The following is a 20,722-nucleotide window of genomic DNA, read 5'->3' as shown; positions in this document are numbered from 1 at the left end:
TAGTATCTAGCACATCAGCATGTTTTCGCACTTCTCCGTCCGTCGGTCCGTCTGTCTGCCTATGGGGCCGAAACATCTGCCGTTTTCGCTGCAGTTTGTTTTCGTTGTAGTCTCACCGCAACCGCGCCATGTGTCAGGAGCAGAAGCAGGAGCAGGAGCAGGAGCAGGAGGATGAGTGCAAAAAAGAAGGACGAGGTAACTAGACCGCCATTTTGGGCTGCTCTCGTTCCCTAGCTGCAACTCCGAATGGGAACTGCTACCTTAAAGACATGATCTTTGGTAGTAGCAATGGTTTCAAAGGACATCCTCAGACGTCTAACATCCACATCTAGTCCTAGTCCATTCATCTTTCATTTCTCTTAACGCGCTGAGTTCTCTTTGTGGCTCTCTTACTTGCTTGTTGCATGCTTCGGGCAGGTGACTGCTCTCCATGGCACTCTTACTCGGCAACTCCCCCGCTTCCCTTACCGCAGCTTCGCACTCGGCTGCTCTCTCGCGTTTGCCGATGGCTGCCGAACAAAGCCGAGCATTCGGCATGGTGGCGAATAAAAGGAAGTGCCGAAGACGCGCCGCTTCAGTCCTTCGAAGAACGCCGCGTTGAACACATCCTTCCCTTGGAAGGAGCTCTAGTGAACAAAGTGATACACTTCACCCAGTGCTGCGAGCGAACTTGCCGTGGACCAAAAGTGAAAAGCACGCCTAAGCCAAGCAACAAGGATTAAGCCCGAGGCGACGCCAGGAATAATTGTAGCATTGTTTGCCAGCGCCTTTTTAAAAGGTGTTTGACTGACACGGCGCCGGAAAGTCGAGGAGAATCGTTTGTGTGTCGGCATGCGAGCCAGTTATTTGCATAAATTGCCCATCTAACTCGAGTTCCTTTTTTGTGCGGTGTGAATGAAAGATTGCCAAACATTCCCGGAGCCCCCAACCCCCGCAAAAAGTAAAGTTTCGCGTGACCATTTAAATTGCCCTGCAACAATGGCAGGCTCAAACGTTTTGTGGCCAATACTCTTGGCCGTGGTGCTGCTCCAGATTGCCGTGGCATCCGTGAGTGGAGCTGCCAGTGGTGGGGTAGTCCTCAGCGATGTGAACAACATGTTGCGCGACGCCAAGGTGGTGACCTCGGAGAAGCCCGTACTGCACTCAAAACAGGAAACGGATGCGCCGGAATCCAGCGTGGAGCTGCTCCGTTTCGTCGATGACGACGAGGATAGCGAGGACATCAGCTCCATTGAGCGGCAGGACGGCAGGACGATGGAGAGCAAAAAAATGGCCGATCAGGTGCGCCTGCTGACCAAGCAGCTCAACGCCCTGATGTTGCGGCGCCGCGAGGATTACGAGATGCTGGAGCACAATCTGCGCAAATCCCTGCGGCTCACCACCAATGCGAACAGCGAGGACGCCGACATGCGCAGCGAACTGAACCAACTCAGGTAAGCTGGCCGGGCCTAGCCCACCTGCTCTAAATCGAATTTGAATTTTTAATTTGCGCCGCCCAGACACAGACCCGCTCCATTGGTCAACTGTCTCGCTGGCAATTTGTGGGCCTCGAAACTTGGCGCTAACTTTCCCGCAGTCACGTAGAACTTGTCGCCCAACTTTGGCCCACAAATTGATGGCCCTCCAAAGCGGGCAACAGTTTCTAACAGGGGGGAAAATGGAGCTTTCTTATTTGCGAATCTAAGTGGCGTATTTAATCCATTGAAATTAAGTTGGACATACAAATTGGTGTGCTAGTTACAAGGCTGTTATGCTTTTTATTTGTTGCCTGTGTACTTCTTCTTTCACACCTTTTACTCCAAGATAGTTATTAAGACAGCTGATAGAAGCTTAAAGGGGTAACATAGATTCGTTTGACACGTTTCCGACCTTTAAAGTAATTATATTCCCAGTCACGATTAGTAGCCATGCCAACTTCCCCTTCACCTATTTCCAAGCACTTCCTTTGCAAAGTGTTTTAATTTTTAGTTTGCAGTTTGCACTATTTAGAGCTGTTGTGTAAACAGTTAACCAAGCGACTTGGCTGCTGGAATATATACATTTGCTTACGACTTCCTTTACTTTGGTATCTGCACGGGGGTATCTGATAGTCGTCGCTTTCTCGTTCCCTCATGTTATCATTGCTTTGTTCCATCTTCCCTTGACAAGACTTGCAATTATTTGCGACTGTTGTGACAGCGCAAAGTTCAGTTTTTCCCCCATTTTGCGACTCCCTCACTTTTTCATTCGCGGCCAGTGCAATGAAGAAGAGAATTCCTATGCGGCACATGATTGTGCTCCACTAATTCAGACAAATATGTGATGGGGCAACGCAGGCAGCGGCAGGATAAACCATCTAATCAGAGCAAAGACACGAGCCAGTGGCCCAGCCCAAGTTTGCCCAAGTAGCATTCGTGATTTGTTTTGTTGTCATTGTCATGGGCTGACTAATAATGATTGTCTCATCGAGCTGAACGCACACATATATCAGTTTCACCACCACCCACACCCACTCTTACCCAGGATACCATCATCTGTGGCAGCGTAAAAAATACGTAAAAATGGCACACTCTTAATTTACTGAACAAATAGCCAAGGTTAGTCCGTTGTTGTTGTTGCTGTCGTGGACATCGTAAAGTTTGTCAGTGACACCGTAAATAATTCAGCACACGCTCGTGTTTATACACTCCATATACATATGAGGAGTGTGTTTAGCAGTAGGGACTTGTCCGTGGCGGAAGAGATGGAGCTCCCAGCTCCCGGCTCCCAACTCCCAACTTCCAACTCCCAAGGCAAACGCCAGTCAAACGTCATGTCAGTTGTGGTTTATGTGATCCACTATCTGCGCCCCCAAACCCAGCAAACCGACCACAATACCTTCGACCGACATCCACGCCCACTTGCCGCCCACTTACCGCCCACTTACCGCCCACTTACCGCCCACTTGACGCCCACTTGCCGCCCCCCTGGATCAGCTTTTAGCCTCCGCTCAGTCGGACAACATCATTATCTGATTGAGCAGAATATCGTGTTGTCCAGGTCCACTCTGTTGCTTTGATAACGAGATTCGCTTCCAAAAGTTACACCGCTGCGTCCAATTTGGTAATTAAAGTGTAAAAAAATCCGAAAATCCAAATGCGAACACCATCAGACGTCATCAAATCAGGTCCGATGAAGTTCGGCATTTGCAGTGTTCATGTTGCGTTTTCAATTTGCTCGCTTGTCATTGACAGCATTTTCAATTTTCCGTTGAATGACAGTCAGTTTTTTTGTGTCGGAAAAAGCTGTACGGCAGCCAAGCGAAAAATTGCCAGGCGAAAAGGGAAATTCGGTTGGTTTGGCATTACTACAAAAGTTGCCAATGGGCAGGGCTAGAAATCGTTACTTTTTTAGGACTAGTAATGCAAGTTTTTCAGCCCCCTGCTAAAGAACACAGTTTTATTCTACGAGTATTTGCCCAAACCAAATGTTTGGATGTACATGTTTACTTTGGACTTCCGGTAGTGATGGGTCAGTTACGGCTTTTGATGCCGGAACTTTTGAACGACCCTCGCCCCGTTTTAATTAAATATTTAAGTAATTGTACGGAAAGCGGAGAGCCAAACAAATCCATAACTTTTCATAGTCTGTCTGGTTGGGACCACAAAAACTTTTGCAAGCCATAAAATTAACAATAAACGCCCACGCACAATGCAACAATTTGAAATATTACGTATACGCAGGCTGGCATGAATAAAAACCTAACCGAATGTGATGTATGTATATGCATATATATCCGGGCGAAGTAGTCAGAAGAAGTAGAACACAACTTTTCTTTGGACCACTTTATTTTTGTCTTGTTGCCGGTTGGGTTTTTCTTTATGAAAATTTCATGTAGCTGTGCTCTTTTGACAGTGAAAAATAAAAGAACAGCGGCAGCTGCTATGCTGCTATGCTGCTATACTGCTCTGCTGCTTTTGCTGCCTTTCGAAAAACAAAACTTTTTACCTACGCTCCGAATTTGTTCAGCTTCTTGCGGCTGTGCTTCCGTTTCCGCTGCCTTCCAACTGACTACTTTAATTGTCTGAAATGCCACAAAAATGCGTTTCGTTCGGTCTTGGTCTCATTCTGCTCTTATTTTTTGGTAGCTGGTTGCTGGCAACTGCCACAAGTGCTACAACATTTTCATTTTCATTCTGAGCATTTAAACAACGTTTTCACCCAGCACCAGCACTTGTTGTTTGCGGTCTGGTCGCACTTGATTTTTTATTTTGTATGTTTTCCGGCAAAGTTTGCCATCGCCATTTGTGAACGGACAGTACGGACATTTGTCCGCATGATTTCTGTGTTTCCCGTTCGCCGACAATGTTCGGGGCTGCTGAAATAATCTCGCAGTGCTTAATTTAAATGGTCGATGGAAATTTAGCGGTATTGAGGTGGGGCCAGAGCATGATTGAGTGCAGGTCGAAATCCCATTAGTGGACCGCACGCCAGCCGCATTGGCAATTAAGTTAGCCGACAGCCTGAAAATGTCAATTTAAATTAGATTTCCTGACCAGAGTGTAGCAATTAATGCGTTACCCGTTACCTATTACCTGTTACCCGTTCCCAGCTAATTATAAACTTATTAAATGTTGTCCATTCCAGAGAGGAGCTGGCCGCGCTGCGCTCCTCGCAGAGTGGCAACAAGGAGCGCCTGACCGTCGAGTGGCTGCAGCAGACGATCTCCGAGATCCGCAAGCAGCTGGTGGATCTGCAAAGGACCGCCGGCAACGTGGCCCGGGATGTCCAGCAGCGCAGCTCCACCTTCGAGGATCTGGCCACCATCCGCAGTGACTACCAGCAGCTCAAGCTGGATCTGGTTGCCCAGCGCGAGCGCCAGCAGCAGACGGAGGTCTTCGTCCAGGAGCTCCGCGAGGAGATGGTCCAGCAGGAGCAGGACTTCCAGCACGCGCTCATCAAACTGCAGCAGCGGACTCGCAAGGATGGAACTTCCGCCAGCGTGGAGGAGGAGAGCGGTAGCCAGGAAGCCAACCAGGAGGTGAGTACCTGCTTTATGCTAATCATCAGATAAGCACGCGAGGGCCAAGGTAGAACAGTTGAGCACTGGCAAAAAAACCTCAGGAAAGTTGAAAAGTTATGTGAGGAAAAATTAAGGGCGGTTAACAAAACAGTTAAAAGCTAAAATATTCAAACGAACAATTTCAATTCATCGTTGATTGCGCTTGTACTGCTACTGAACTTGGTTGTAGAGAAGGTGAAAAGAATCTCACCGCTTCTCCCAGTGTATCTTTTTATGAGCCCCGAAAGAAAGCCGGCGGTTTGTTTTGTTTCTCCTTTAAGTGCGTCCCATAAAGAGGCCACCAACGTGGCGGGCCATTATCTGGCCGTTTTATGCCTTACTTTATACGCCAAACCCTCCGCCAGGTGAGGAGCGGCAAAGGTTGTGCCAGATAGGAGGTGGATGGTGGGTGGTGGGTGGTGGGTGGCACGATGTGCTAACGAGGGGGTCCAAAATCGCAATTCGCCTTTTGGCCCGCCGTTTTAACGGCCCGCCATACACACATGTTGGCCATATTACTCATACGCACCGCAGGACGTTGTCGTATTTAATATTTAATGCCCGACTCGACCGTCCCTGGCAGCCACTTAGGCCTCACGTTCAATGCCTTAATGTCCCGGGCCTCCAGGCCTCCGGGCGACTCGTAAAGAGATTGCTGCAAGTGATGGAGCCATGATCAGTGGCATCCTTTCGTCAAAATCCCAGCATACTTACTAGGGCTCTCATGTCAGGCTTACAGTGAATGATGGGGGGAGTTCTTGAAATCGGATCTGAATATGAAGGACTCGGACTTTGGGACTCCCGATTCCAACTTCGCACGTACGCTCCCACATCCCACAAGTGCTGGGTTGAAAGGACTCGACGCCCTTCCGCCTTCTTAATTATAATTAATGTCAATAAAGGGCTTGCAGCAGCATCACCAGCAGCAACAGCAGCAGCAGCAAGCAACAGCAGCAAGCTCAACAATGGAGCGAAAACAAAGGCAGCTGGCAGGAGGGGGGAAGTCATGGCGAAGGAAAGGCAGCCAGGTAACAAGCTCCAGTTTCGGGTTGCTTCATTAAAAGGATTATGCGTCAGACCGCTCCCATATGAGAATGCGGTAACCATCGTCGATGCGTTCGACCAGCAACGAAATATGTCAGTGGGGCCCTCATCCCTTTTTGCCCCCTACCCCCCTACCCCCTCTAAAACTGGTTTGGGAGCCACCTGTTTTGATCTGGTTACTGGTTGCTCGCTGGCTGCCGCTCCTGCAGCGTTATTCAGTCGCTTCGCTCCACTTTGAAGTTTGGCTTAAGCGAAATTTGCTTGCTTAGAAGCAGATTGTGCACACTTCTTGCCAGCGAATTCACTTGCTTGGCTGGAAATTGTATATGTGCTTCGCTCGACCACAAAGCTCGGGAATTTCCTCGAGCTGACGCAATTACTTGCGAGTCTCAAAGGGCGAAATAGAAATTTAAGAATTTATAGGGAAATTCAAAGGGAAAAATACCGCGTTTCGACGTCGACTTTTGGCTTTATTCAACTGCCTCTTATGACTGACGCAGTTTCTTTGAACTATAAATAATATAATATTCAAGCACTGAGATAGTTACATTTTATAAATGTGAAATACAGAAGCTTTGGGATGATTTCAATTAATTCAGATGTCCACATAGCTGCAGTAATTCAACCCGATTCCCCTGAGTTCAATTGACCATGGTCAACCTCCAATTCACGCAGGTCCAATATACCCTTGAGACTCCTCAAGTACGAGGAGGGGATTAAGTGCTCAGCCAAGCAGCTTAAGCGGCTTTCGCCGGACCTCAGCGCACACGCATCACACACTGTTATCCATATATCCTCGCATCCCAGGAGCCGGGGTGTATCTTTATATATGCTACAGCATTAATGGGCAGGCCGTTGCCGAAATATAAAGCGAAATTGCTGAAAATTGCAAAACAAAAGCAGGAAATCACCTTTTAATCGCCCTGAGTCAGAGGAGCGGCGGTTTTCGGGACGAGCGGAGGATGGCTATTCACTGGCCAGCTGCTTTGGGAACTGGCTTAGGTGGACTTGACTTGACGGACCAGGCCTTTGTCCCTCGACTTGCCAAGTTTTGGCAGCCAGCAAGCAGCAGGAGTTGGAGCTGTCGAGTAGATGGAGCTGCGGCAGATGCTCTCGAGTGCTCCGATAATCAGTTCCCCTGCCACCTGCCTCGGTTCCCCTCCCCCCCCCCCCCCCTCCCCCATTGCGCCACTTCGGCACAATTTGATCCTTTTCATTACTTTTTTCACTCTGTCTCGCTGGTTTCTTTCCCACAAAAAATAAAAAGCTGGCGGGATGGGGGCGCTTCTTGACCAAGAAAACCAGTTCCTGAGCTTTCTCATCACCAAAAACCAAAAGCAATTTTTGAAAATTGTTATTATAGAAGCGCAACAAAGCAGAAATTAGGTTAAATTAGAACAAAGAGCAAAAAGCTGATAACAAAGGCCAGGGAGCTGAAAATAAAAAGGGCAGATGGAAAAGACGAAGCAACTCAAGGATAACCACCAGCAAAGTAAATACAAATACAAACAATAAAATTGCACAGGTGGCAGCCACGAAAAAGTAATATCAAAAAATGGACAATAATTCCCTTTATTTGTGTGTCTCTGTGTGTGTGAGTGGATGGCTGAATTTAATCAACTTTCCTTTATTTGATTAGCCGGGTAAAATGTACAAAGCAAAAGCGGTAAAGTTATGCAAAAATAGAAAAATACCTTGGGGGATTAAACGAAAACCAGAGGAAGTGGATTCGCAAAAATTGCTGGCGGAAATGTTAAGAGTAAAAATAACAAATAAAAATGCTACACAAGTACCTCAAAGTTACCATGGCGATCTATGAATTAAATAGCACTTCATGACTTTTGGTAGCTTAAGCTTTAAAAGTGAGGCGTATAAATTTTAGATTTGTATTGTCATATGGCCATAATAATTCAGCCAAACAAACACTTATTTAATGCACCTTGATAAATTAGCCAAAATAAGCCTGATTTAATGGGCACATCCAAGCATTGCTTTATGTATTTATTTCCCTGCTTAGAGCTCAGATGTGATAACACTTGAACCGAAAACATCTGCCGGTGACAGCGGAAAGCCAAATATAATTTGCCAACTCTAATTGCAAACAGTCGGCAGATTGATGCCCCCTGATATAAAACCGAATACTCATATGCATACATATGTACATATGTACATACATATATACAATACATATGTGCTGGCCCAGTCTGTGTAACAAATCGCTTTGATGAATGCTGTCACTTGCAACAGTTGGGCCAGATATTCGAGCCGAAAGAGGGAAAAACACGAAAAACACAAATGTTTATCATTGGTTATTGATGCTACGATATCTTGGCCGGGGGTTCCAGGTTGAGGCCATAGTGTATTGTACAAATGAGGGACTGGCTGTTAAATTAGCAAGGCAAACAAATGCCAGGCACACAACGACAGCCAGGAAACGAAGGAATCGAGCAGGAGCAGGAGCTATGGCAGCAGCCCCAAGGCAAACTGACACGGAGAATCCGGTTTCGAATATCTTTTGTATATTTATGTCTATATGTCTGTGTGTGCGTATGTCTGTTTTCGTAACCCCCAACCTTCCAAGACTCCCCGCAGTGCCCGCCATTTTTACCTTATTTGTGTTGATATTTGTTTTGCCTTTGTTTCATGTTACCATCATGTACCACCATCTCTCCACTGGCAATTTGTTTGATTGTTGTCGAGCTGGTTTATACCCTTTGTATCGGCAAAATACACTTCTCGGGAGTCAAGTTGTCGTTTTTGAAACAATTGTCCTTTACATAGATTTCCAGTATTTCTTGGAAATTAAATACGCTCTTCAAGCATATTTGCGGGCCACATTTTAGTTTCAAATTATGCACACGCCTGCCACATTTCGGTCAGAGGATCAGGTTGACGTTGACTTTGAGGTCCCGGCAACGAGCGTTTTTGGCCCCCAAATGCGCATTAACTTAATGGCATTTTGTGGCGCCCAACGTCGACTCAGCCAGCCCACTTCGCCTATCTGGCAGTGAGCTCAACTTTTTCAAGCATCGCACAAAAGTCCTATTAAATTTTTACGACAATGCGCTGTGGAGAAGAAGGCCAGCAACTGAACAGGAGCAGATTTTTGCTCATTTTCCTATGCTCCATGCTCCATGCTCCATGCTCCATGCGCCATGCTGCATTCCCAAACCCCATTTCCATTTACCATCTCCATCCTCATCCCTCCTGGAATTGCTGTCGCGCTAATAGCAAATCCTTGTTAGCTTTCACTTAAGTACAACATGTAAAAGGTTCACTTTTAATCCACCAAGCAGCCCGGCCAGGCCAAAAATTAATTAGTTCCCTGCTCCTGATGCTGCTGATGTTAATGTTCCCCTTCTGATCCTTTTGTTTATGACTTTGCACGGAAAACACTTGAAATATTTATGCTTCAATTTCGATTTCAATTAACGCGGCCATCGGCCATCGGCCACTGCACACAAAAAATTCACTTGTCTCCAGGAAATTTGAGCCACATAAATCACATTTAATTATACCGTTGATGGGCGAAATTTATATGCCAGTGCTGGCACCTTTCCGCCTTAGAAATTTATATGTATATACACCACTATGGCAAACACGTTTGCTCGAATATATATTGAGGATTTCTCCGTTTTGATGGCCACTTCCCCGTCTCGGCCAGAGTTCATATAAAACGCGAACGTGTCGTATTAGCCGCGTTCGTGACCTTTCGCATAAAACAACGCCAAGGCTGAACCACTGCCACCCACTCAACCGCCCACCGCCCAACCGCCCAACCACCCACTGCACCACCGAAACGTGCGTGAAGGCAAAGCAAACAAAGGAGCGAAGGAAAAGCGGGAAAAACGGGAAAAGCGGGAAAAGCGGGAAGAGCAGTGGCTGCGGCACCAACGAAAACATTTTCACGGCGGCCGAAAGTGTTCGATGCCGATGAGGCACAAACGCAACTTTGGCATAAATATTCATGAATGTTTTCCATATTTTCGGTGGACTTTTGTTGCCTCTTTTGTCGTTTTTTTGCAAAGCGTAATTGAATTCGTTGCGGAAAATGGTCAAAAACTTCGGAAAATATAATTCGCCATCGACTAAGTCAAAATGTGAATCGATTTGGAGGTTTCTAAAAATAAGCAAGACTTACGTTACGCCTTTTCGCTTGGCATTTTTTCCCACACCTTTTATGGGAAAAATGTACAGTAAGGTTGACTAATTGGGATTGGAATGGAAGGAAAAGTAAAATTTACCATTGAAAGGGGTTTTTAAGAAAAAGCCTTGATTGCTTTTATTTTTATGCTCTTGGCCCCCTTTTTATACCCGTTACTCGTAGAGTAAAAGGGTATACTAGATTCGTTGAAAAGTATGTAACAGGCAGAAGGAAGCGTTTCCGACCATATAAAGTATATATATTTTTGATCAGGATCAATAGCCGAGTCGATCTGGCCATGTCCGTCTGTCCGTCCGTCTGTCCGTCCGTATGAACGTCGAGATCTCAGGAACTACAAAAGCTAGAAAGTTGATATTAAGCATACAGACTCCAGAGACATAGAAGCAGCGCAAGTTTATCGATTCATGTTGCCACGCCCACTCTAACGCCCACAAACCGCCCAAAACTGCCACGCCCACACTTTTGAAAAATGTTTTGATATTTTTTCATTATAACGCCTACAAACCGCCAAAAATTGTGTTTAAGACTCTCCTTCTCCCTTCCACTAGCTGAGTAACGGGTATCAGAAAGTCGGGGAACTCGACTATAGCGTTCTCTCTGGTTTTTTTTTAAATCGTATACATCATGGTTTCTTTGCGCATTCACTCATTGAATTCATTAGCAGGACACTTTCTGCCGCTTTTTGTGCCCGGCAGCATCCTTTATTAGTCAATTACCCGAGACATTTCTATGACAGATGGCCACGAACATAAATGAAAGGATACCCTGGGGTGGCATGGGGGTTGGATATGTAGAATAGGTTCTGTAGATCCTGCGGCGTTGGGGCACACTCATTCAAGGCGCCGCCTGAATGTGACCCAAATGGCATTACCTTGGTTTACAGCTGCTCGCTGCTGTCACTCAGCAAAATTATTTCTATGCATATTGTATGTTTGAGGAAATTTATGCAGCTTTTACCACCGAGAGCTAGAAGATGCACGATGGGCATGTGGATACCCAAGGGGGTGGGCATGCGGATGCGGATGCGGATGCGGATGTGAATGTGGATGCAAATCCACCCACACCACGCGGCACCAGCAGCTCCGGGGATTTACACGCTTTTGGGCAAAAGCTGCAGCTTGAGCTGGCTGCGTAGCTGCAGCTGACATTATTGTGGCACGCTCAGCCAGCCTGGTTATGAAATGCATTTATAATAAATGGATTTAGCATTCAATTCCCGGCACATAATCCCAGCCAGCGCAGCAACAATAGAATCTCGGCCAGCTTACCAGCTTTACCCACGAATCTTCCTTATCATGGTTTTTCCTTATACTGCAGAATGTAATGAAAAGTGGGTGGAGTTTGGAGTGGGGTCAGTTTTTACACTTGATGCCTTGACTTGCAGTTTTTCATTTGAATCAACTTAAAACTCGAGACGGTTACTAAACATTTTCGACAACAATGATATCATAATAGTTTTGAATGCATAAGTTATCTTGTATATTTGCTTTCGTAATAACTTTCTAATGTGTCCTCATTTTCCTTTCAGCCCACTGAACTTGAATCCACGGCTGATCACAAGCGCCGCCATTGCCGTTTCCAGAGCGAGCAGATCCACCAGCTGCAACTGGCCCAGAGGAACCTGCGTCGCCAGGTGAACGGCCTGCGGTTCCACCACATCGACGAGCGGGTGCGCAGCATCGAGGTGGAGCAGCACAGGATCGCCAATGCCAACTTCAACCTGAGCAGCCAGATCGCTTCGCTGGACAAGCTGCACACCTCTATGCTGGAGCTGCTGGAGGATGTGGAGGGCCTGCAGACCAAGATGGACAAGAGCATCCCGGAGCTGCGGCACGAGATCTCCAAGCTGGAGTTCGCCAATGCCCAGATCACATCCGAACAGAGCCTGATCAGGGAGGAGGGCACCAATGCGGCACGATCCTTGCAAGCGATGGCTGTGAGCGTGAGTGTCCTGCAGGAGGAGCGCGAAGGGATGCGCAAGTTGTCTGCGAACGTGGATCAGCTGAGAACGAATGTGGATCGATTGCAGTCCTTGGTCAATGATGAGTTGAAGAATAAGGTTAGTAATGACTTGCAAGCCATGTATCAGACATTTCTTCTATTCATCATGTATCTAGTGTAGATACACCTTTACTCTTTATTAAATCGTTAAACGTTTGAAGCCTTCTTTAAGTTCTTAAAGACTGTTCCCTGGCTAACCGAGATTTCCAATTATTTCCGATCTGCCACACAGCTCACACACCTGAACAAGCCCCACAAGCGACCGCATCATCAGAATCTCCAGCCACAGACGCCGCAGGATGATTCCCCCATCGACTCCGTCCTGGCCGAAACCCTGGTCAGCGAGCTGGAGAACGTGGAGACGCAGTACGAGGCCATCATCAACAAGCTGCCGCACGACTGCAGTGAGGTGCACACCCAAACGGACGGACTGCATCTGATTGCGCCCGCCGGCCAACGGCATCCGCTGATGACGCACTGCACCGCCGATGGATGGACGACGGTGCAAAGGCGATTCGATGGCAGTGCCGACTTCAACCGCTCGTGGGCGGACTATGCCCAAGGATTTGGGGCGCCTGGCGGAGAGTTTTGGATTGGCAACGAGCAGCTGCATCACCTGACCCTGGACAACTGCAGTCGGCTGCAGGTGCAAATGCAGGACATCTACGACAACGTTTGGGTGGCCGAGTACAAGCGATTCTACATATCCTCGCGAGCCGACGGCTATCGCCTGCACATTGCCGAGTACTCCGGCAACGCCTCGGATGCACTGAACTACCAACAGGGCATGCAGTTCTCGGCCATCGATGACGATCGGGACATCTCGCAGACGCACTGTGCTGCTAACTATGAGGGTGGCTGGTGGTTCTCTCATTGCCAGCACGCCAATCTCAATGGGCGATACAATCTGGGCCTGACTTGGTTCGATGCCGCTCGCAACGAATGGATAGCGGTCAAGTCAAGCCGGATGCTGGTCAAGCGCCTGCCCGCCGTCGAGTGCCAGGCGATTGCCAGTGGCAGTGCCAGTGGCGCCTTTGCTTCCGTTTCCGTTTCCGGTTCGCCTGCTGATGCTGCGTCGTCGAGCGGTGCAACAGCAACAGCAACAAAAACAATAACAGCAACAGCAACAGCAGCGCCGGCGACGGTAACGACGGTAACGCCGAAAACCAACAACAGTGTGGTGCAGTTCGTGGCCGCCGGGCAGGCGTAAGTGAGCTGATCCCGCCGTGAAACCGAGGGGATGAAAACCGCTACAGTGAACCACCAGAGCCATGCCTACTATAGTTGGGAGTCCACTGTTTGTCTGTGGGAGGTGGATCTAAAAGATCGGTAGATACTAAGTGTATAAAATAAACGGAAAGCCGAATGTCGAAAGTCGAAAGTCGAGAGCCCCTCTCCCCCCATTGTAAATACTCAGCGCATAAGTCGTAGCATTAATCTTTCAAATGGAGCTTACTCTGGCCTTAGAGTACACTAGGCGTATGCGTAATTTAGTTGGCAGCTGCCATCTGCCAGCCTCGTTTCACCCGTATAAATATTCAATTCTTTGGTCTTTCAAGAAGATCTCATAGAGGCTTAAGTTCCGCGGTAGCAAGAAAAACTGAAGCGGGAGTAAAAGAAACAGAGAGATAGTTAGAGAGAGAGAGAGAGAGAGAGAGCATATCATTTAAGTGAGTGCAGAGTTAATGTCTAGATATAATCGTCCTGCCCCCAAAACTAAAACGAAATCTTAACTAGTTGTAACATGTAAGAGGCCTAATCGCGATTAGGCTCATCTCAGACAAATAATAAATATACAGAAAAGGGATCGCGGAGAAGAGAACTTTCTAGCCTAAGTCACCATATCAGTCATATGAAGTATACATTTATTAGTTTAGCGTTGGTAAATGTACTTGTAATTGTTGTACAATATAATAGGGTATACGCATCCGTTTTCCTGCTTACTAAATATCTGCTTCAGTCCAAAACCAAACGAATTCCCTAACCCAACCCATGGAGTCGCATGCCAAAGAGATCAAGTCAGAAATAGAAACAGATCATATGCAAGTTTTTACGAACACAAGAAACTGAAAACTATTTTCTGCAGTTTTGCATATACCAAAAATACATGAACGAAATGAATGAAGTGAGCAAAGGGCAAAAACCATGAGAGCTAAAAAATGCATTTAGCGAGTAAGTTATGAACTATATGATGTATACATTAATTTTATGTCCAGTAAGTTAAGCTAACTAAAGAAGAAAACCCAGAAAGCTTGGCCCTTAGACCGGCGTATTTTACAATAAATGGATTGATGTGAAAAGAAAAACCCGAACGGATAAGGCAATCTTTTAATGGACTCTGAGGGTGGGGGGGGGGGGGGGGATGTTCAAGAAACCCATGTTTAATTAATTATAAGTGCCAGACCAAACTAAGTCGGTAGACTTTAAATGGCACAAATTGCCCCAGGCAGCGCCAGAAAGTATGCACTAGTTATTCCACTTCCATTCACACGAACACATATGCATCCACACACACTTATGTACGGCTATATGTGTGGGTAGCCGGGGGAGAATGGAGATATATTTCAATTGAAAGATGTTCGCACCCGGAGTGCAGATGGAATAGTTATCGTTCTATTTCGTTTCGTTTCTTTTCTAGCAACTACGAGAGCTGGGGGCCATTTATCAGCACGTGAAAAGTTGCCAACTGCCAGCGAAGAACTTTAATAATGCAAAACTCAAACATTTTTCATCATCTCGTTATATTGAGACCTCCTCGACGGCGGCGTGGCTGCTGCCCCCTGACACGATGATCCCCTTATTTATGCATTTATTTTGTTGACATTCTGCAGTCAAAACTTGCTGAGCTGCAAATGGATAACTGACTCTTTCGGCTACTTGGTCTCCGTTCAAAAGTTCAAAGTGCCGGCGACGGAAAAAATATATATATTCGGGTAAAAAATGCACAAAATCGGAAAGGAATGAGAAATGCATGGCAATTTTGTTATGCAAATGCGCTAGAGAGCATACAAATTGACAGCGAATGGAGGGCATTGGAATGTAGAGCTCGTGACATTTATTTATTGAGATACAACAAACGGAATTTGGCCATTCGATTGCATACTCCAAAAAAAAGTGATGAAATTTATACGATGATCCGATTCATTTGATTTTTCATTTCTATTTCAAGATGCGAATAAATAAAAGCAATTGCCGAATTAAATAAAACCCCTTTCCAAAACTACTCAACAAGCTACTGTATCTGTATGAGCTGTTGATAAAATGGGGAATACACTTTTTAGAGCGCAGAAAAGTGGCTTTCAAATTCATTTCCTACCAAGATCCTACTTGGGGTCGGTCAGCCAGTCGAGAAGTCAACAGGACTTTCTGCACCATTTAACCTGAGAGCGTCTTGCGAATGAAATCAAATTTGGTGTGAAGCCAAAGCGAATTGTTGTCCCACCCGAGAAAAAAAAAGGAACAAACGATGGCCAAAGAAATGAAAATTGCGTCCAAAGTGGGGGCCAAAAAGGAAGCTGGCTCACCTCCAATGTAAATAAATGGTAAAATGGAGCAGCGGTTCGCACGCATTTAAAGTGGAAATCGCTTATGCTCGACAGAGCTCCATTCTCTTGCCATCCAACTTGCCACCCATTTGCATTTCCGGCAATTAACAAAGGACTTGAGCGAGGACAATGCATCCTCCGAAAACAAGCCATGTGAACTCAGCCACGAATTGATGCGTGCTGCTCTAGGGGATTTTGCAATTTAAAATTTTGTTATTTACAAGATTTTTGTTATGAAATTTTATGATGTTCTTTTTTCAGAACTACTCCTCCTTTCGTTTTCCTTTTGGATGCATTTTTTATGGAATGTGCAGCATGGCGTATGAGCAATTAAAATGCCAACCAGCGCTTATCATAATTAAAACCATATCATAATTAAAACGAAGCCCTGTAATCGACCAAAGCCAGTTCAAACACTCGGAGAACAACAATTTAAGCGATTATACTCATCTATGCATATATACGGCATATGTATGCAAAATTATATTCCATTCCATTCCATTTTATTATATGGCTGACACACATCTCAACGGTTTAATTAAACGGCATAATGCCTTAAGCCCGTTGCCTCAGACATGGGCGCTCCGAAAAAAGTTACTATAAATTTTTACGACCCCAATGCGGAGCCAAAGTGACACAGAAAAGCCCTTCTCCCCCTGGCAAAGTGGGTGCAGTTTCTGGGGGGAGGGGAAGGGGTCAGGACCCATATGTTGCAGGGCCACACGGGGGGGGGGCAAAGAGCAAACGCTTGTTAGCTTTCGCTTTTAATCAGCTCTCAGCGCGTAGTTTTCCACGTCTTCTTGCGGCGCAGCCAGATAATGGGCCCCACCACCCCCTTACCCATATATATACTTGTATATGGGGCAAGGGGAATATATGCTAATTTTAATTAGCTCCAAATTTACATATGCCACGCACACTATCCTGCCAGTTTGCCGGTTTGTCTGCTCGTTTGCTCTTTTTTGAGGACCAGCACGACAATGCCAGAATTTGGATAGATGTTTTCAAACGCCCCCCGGCGAGTCGGCTAATTCAATAGTTCGGTGGAGCAAAAAGTTGGATAGCAGATTTATTTAATTAAATGGGATTATGCTTGAAAGCGACTAACGATCCAACCTATGCTGTGGGTAATTTAAAGTTGACATCTGATTTAACTGATTTAATTTGAAAACTTTTTATATCCACTGCAATTTCACTTCAATTCTTATATATATACTTATATATGTATTAAAAGCATTATTATTTTGCTTTTAATTCTTTAATGGTTACGGTACATATGGACAAATGCCATTAGCAGTGTTTCAGATGAAAATGCAAAAATGCAACTATTTAGTGACTGATAATAATTGTCAATCGGATTTTGGCCTAAAGGTGTGTTGCAAGTCTGTTTCACCACAAAACCCAAACTGAGCCGTTTATAATCTTTCTCAATTAAAAGCGACATTTATATTAGATTAAAATAGCCATGTATGATTTGTTTTTAAAACACGACTCAAAGGAAAACTATGCCACAGGCACCCTTTAACCTGATAGTATACTCCCACACCCGTTGAATCCAGCTTAATCTCCACTCGGCAAGCAAAGAAAAATGAAAAGCAATCTTTCCTTTGTGCCACGTCTCGAAAGTCTGAAGAGATCCTTGCCAGTACAGCCTATTTGCTGCTGTTTGCTCCTTTTGAGGACCTTTGCTTTTTCGAGGGTAAACGCTGCAGTGCCAGAGGTGGAGAACTTTCAAAGACTGAATAAAAGTCGGCCTAGAGTCTTATTGTTTTTTGGTTTTTATCTGAAAGCTGCTGCTGCTGCTGCTGCTGGTGCTGCTCTGTCACTCCGGCTCCTGTGAAGTTGGCGATTATTGTTGCAAACTTAGTTGACAACTTGCCTGCTTCATCCTGCCATCTGCACCGCCCACTTATCGCCACCACCGCCCACCCCAAGGCCATGCAGATGATGGGCCGCCGAGCGTAATAAGGCCGAAGCCCAGAGAAAGAGGAAGTCTAGTGAAAATAAACAGTCGGACAGCAGCCAACTTGGGCATAGTTGAGCTTCTCGGCATCTCAGCTTCGCAGCTTCGCAGTTTTCCAGTTTCCCAGTTCATAGTTTGGCCTGTTGTCTCCCCATTGTCCTGGCCATTCTTTATTTTTCAGTCCTTCCACTCTGGCTCTATATTATTATTATGTCTTGGCCCGGACTGCACAAAGTTTTGCCATTCTCTAACGACTTTGAATTTTTAATAATACACCGCTGGAGCTTAACAATTTTGCCATCGGTCGGTTGAAGCGGCTTAGCTTTGTTACCAATTTAATGCATTTCTTGGTTGACGGAAATTGAATATCCGTTAAGATATATTAACAATTTATGCGCCTCTGATTGCCCATGATGCGGGTTTACAGAATGAGGAGATCTATGCTCTCTGCAGGAAAATTGAAAACGATACGGAACAGAACGGAACCAAAGCACACAGATACAGATACACGAACGGTAGATGTGGCAGTGGCAGTGGCAAAGGCAAGAGCAGTCATCATCAGGGCCATAATGAGCAAGTCAATAGCCAGGCGGGCAGGCAAAGGGAAAAGTCGGGGAAAAGCCAGGCAATCGATGACGGAGCAAGGAATTTCCCTTGCCGGCTGCCAGAAGTCATGCAGCGACGTGCGATAAAAAGCAGATTGCAATTTGTTTTACTGATTTCCATGCTTTTGGCTTTATTTGCACGACGGAAACTTTCATTAACATCAAACAGAAACTGAAATGGAAGCAGTAATGGCATCGCCAGCCTTTCAGCTCAAAAGGATACAGCCACGGGGGAGAACTGAAAAAGCCGGTCGAAACGCACTTAAATCATGGCCAGAACCAGAATAAGATCTACGGCATGCTTAACTGGCATTGTACGAATATGTACTATGAGCGCATATACGTAATGCCATTATTAAGTTGCATCCTTCATTTGGTCAATTTGGCCATTGGTCCATTTAATTGAGACAGCAAAAGGTCGAGGTGATGGCAGACATCCACATCCACTTGACACCTCACCAAATTCCAGAGTTCCATGGGCAAACATTTGAGCAACATAAATGCACAAGTCCTACAACCAATTAGTTTGCAAATAATGGAGAGAAATGACTTTTCATCTCTCGACCGCAAACAAAGTCCTTTTGTATTCCACCCAGCACCTCCTTCTCCCAAATTTATGCATGGACTTCGGCTCGGTCTGCAAAGATCTCGAAGAGTGGCGGACGACTCTTGTTTTGTGTTCCAAGTAATTTGAACAAATTTGCGAGACATTTTGTGGCCTCCGAGCAAATATTTCAGGCCAATGCCCAACCACCCCACCATCATCATCACTGCTTGGGCAGGCCTTTTGCGGACAAAGGCCAATTAACTTAAATAATTAGCCAGAAGTTTTTGCCATCGGAGATGAATCTCAGCCTACGACATGCTCAAGTAATTTCAATAAAATGTTATCATTCGGTTGCTGTCGAGTTGCTAGGGAAAATCCAATCAATTATCGCCCAAGGGGGGAAAATTCGTAGAGAAAACTAAAGGCCCAGGGAAATGGGAAACAAGCTGCGCCGCCAACCACAAAGAGTTGAAGTCGACGAGGAGGTGAGACCCGAGCGCCCCCACAAGAAGCCGACCACGTCCTGGCCCTTCTGGCGCCTGGTCTACTGGCTGGGCGTCCTCCTCATGGTCATCGGCATCGGTGTGGGCATGTACTTCACCCTGAAGTCGGACTTCGGGGAGTGCTCCTCCTACGACGTCCGCTGCGATTGAGTGCTCCTGGCGATACAGAAACTTCCACGGAAATGGCGAAGTTCATTAGCCATCGAACTTCCACTACTTTGGAGCAGCTTTGCCTGCAAAAGGAATTGTTCCTCATTTAGCAAGCGTAAGTATGCCATCAACTATGAAATTAAAATACTTAAATGGTGCACAATTTAGATTTTATACAAATTTACCTTACTCGTCGTAACATCACCGGATTGATCTTCGCTGGAAGGACCTCTTCATCACCCTTTCACTAAGTGTCATCCAAGTCTACATTCTACAGCATTTTACCAATGATAATCAATATTGGGTACGTAAAAGCATTTTTGATAAGCCTGCAGTATAAGCCAGATTATCGTCTCGCAGATTCATATATAAAGTTATTCATTCGCCAGGACTCCTGTTGGAATTGTGATATAACAAGCTTGGTTATTTCGCAATCAGCTAGCGTGCAGTCCAATGCATGTCATACATGGCCTCCCGCAGTCGGATCTTAATTAAAGCCGAATAAAACACCTCCCCACGAAACCACCTCCCTTATTGTTAACAATTACAAAAGCAAGGCCGAAGCCGCGCAATCTCCAGCACCACATGCAGATACATTTGGGCATGTAGATGTATCTGTAGGATGCATCTGTGGTGCTATTCAAACTTATTGGAGCGCTTCCTTTTGATGGCGTTCTGGTTGACTCTTCAATGGCCAAACACTTTTTAGTTGAATGAAGCTAGTGAATGCATATATTTTGCGATGCATACTCGTATAAAAAATGCCACGATGATTCATTCTCTGCCCCTATTTATTTTGGTGTTAATTAACGCAGTGCAGAATGGCATTCATTGATAAAAATGCACAACGATTTTTGTTCTTACATACAAACTGACTGCACGCATACACATATTTGCTATTGCAGTAAATAAAATACCAATTTAAATTGAAACTTTATATTATTAATAAATCGATTAAAATGGAAAATATACTATTGCCATACTTTATTTTATTGCACATTTTATTTGAAGTACCAGCTTTAGAACTCGATTACTGCTTCTAAAAGAGACAAAAGTTATTTATTTTGGGGCCTCCGAGGCTTTTCCTAAATCGACTTCTTATGAGGGGCCATCAGTCAAGGTCAAGCTTAACAAAGATTTGTCGGCAATTCAAGCTTTTATTTCTTTGACACTTGCCAG

General features: G+C 45.6%; 2 protein-coding genes across 3 annotated transcripts; both read left to right on the top strand.

Annotated features, from left to right (window-relative positions):
• Positions 1-564: 564 nt before the first annotated feature.
• On the top strand, positions 565-14,536 carry LOC120446156 (protein scabrous). The gene is made up of 4 exons (XM_039626986.2): positions 565-1,433; positions 4,606-4,999; positions 11,758-12,288; positions 12,463-14,536. The coding sequence occupies exons 1-4, from the start codon at positions 895-897 to the stop codon at positions 13,438-13,440; spliced, it is 2,442 nt and encodes an 813-aa protein (XP_039482920.1). The 5' UTR covers positions 565-894; the 3' UTR covers positions 13,441-14,536.
• Positions 14,537-19,252: 4,716 nt separating this feature from the next.
• Positions 19,253-20,510, top strand: LOC120445696. 2 transcript variants are annotated; one of them, XM_039626254.1, is made up of 3 exons: positions 19,253-19,658; positions 19,712-19,847; positions 19,933-20,510. In XM_039626254.1, the coding sequence occupies exon 1, from the start codon at positions 19,325-19,327 to the stop codon at positions 19,541-19,543; it is 219 nt and encodes a 72-aa protein (XP_039482188.1). In that variant the 5' UTR covers positions 19,253-19,324; the 3' UTR covers positions 19,544-19,658; positions 19,712-19,847; positions 19,933-20,510. The 2 variants fall into 2 exon arrangements, with proteins under 2 accessions (XP_039482188.1, XP_039482187.1); XM_039626253.1 differs by having other exon boundaries at positions 19,904-20,510.
• Positions 20,511-20,722: the final 212 nt, after the last annotated feature.

The sequence above is a fragment of the Drosophila santomea genome, chromosome 2R (assembly GCF_016746245.2).
Source record: "Drosophila santomea strain STO CAGO 1482 chromosome 2R, Prin_Dsan_1.1, whole genome shotgun sequence".
NCBI lineage: Eukaryota > Metazoa > Arthropoda > Insecta > Diptera > Drosophilidae > Drosophila > Drosophila santomea.
This window is presented reverse-complemented; position numbering and strand designations above follow the sequence as displayed.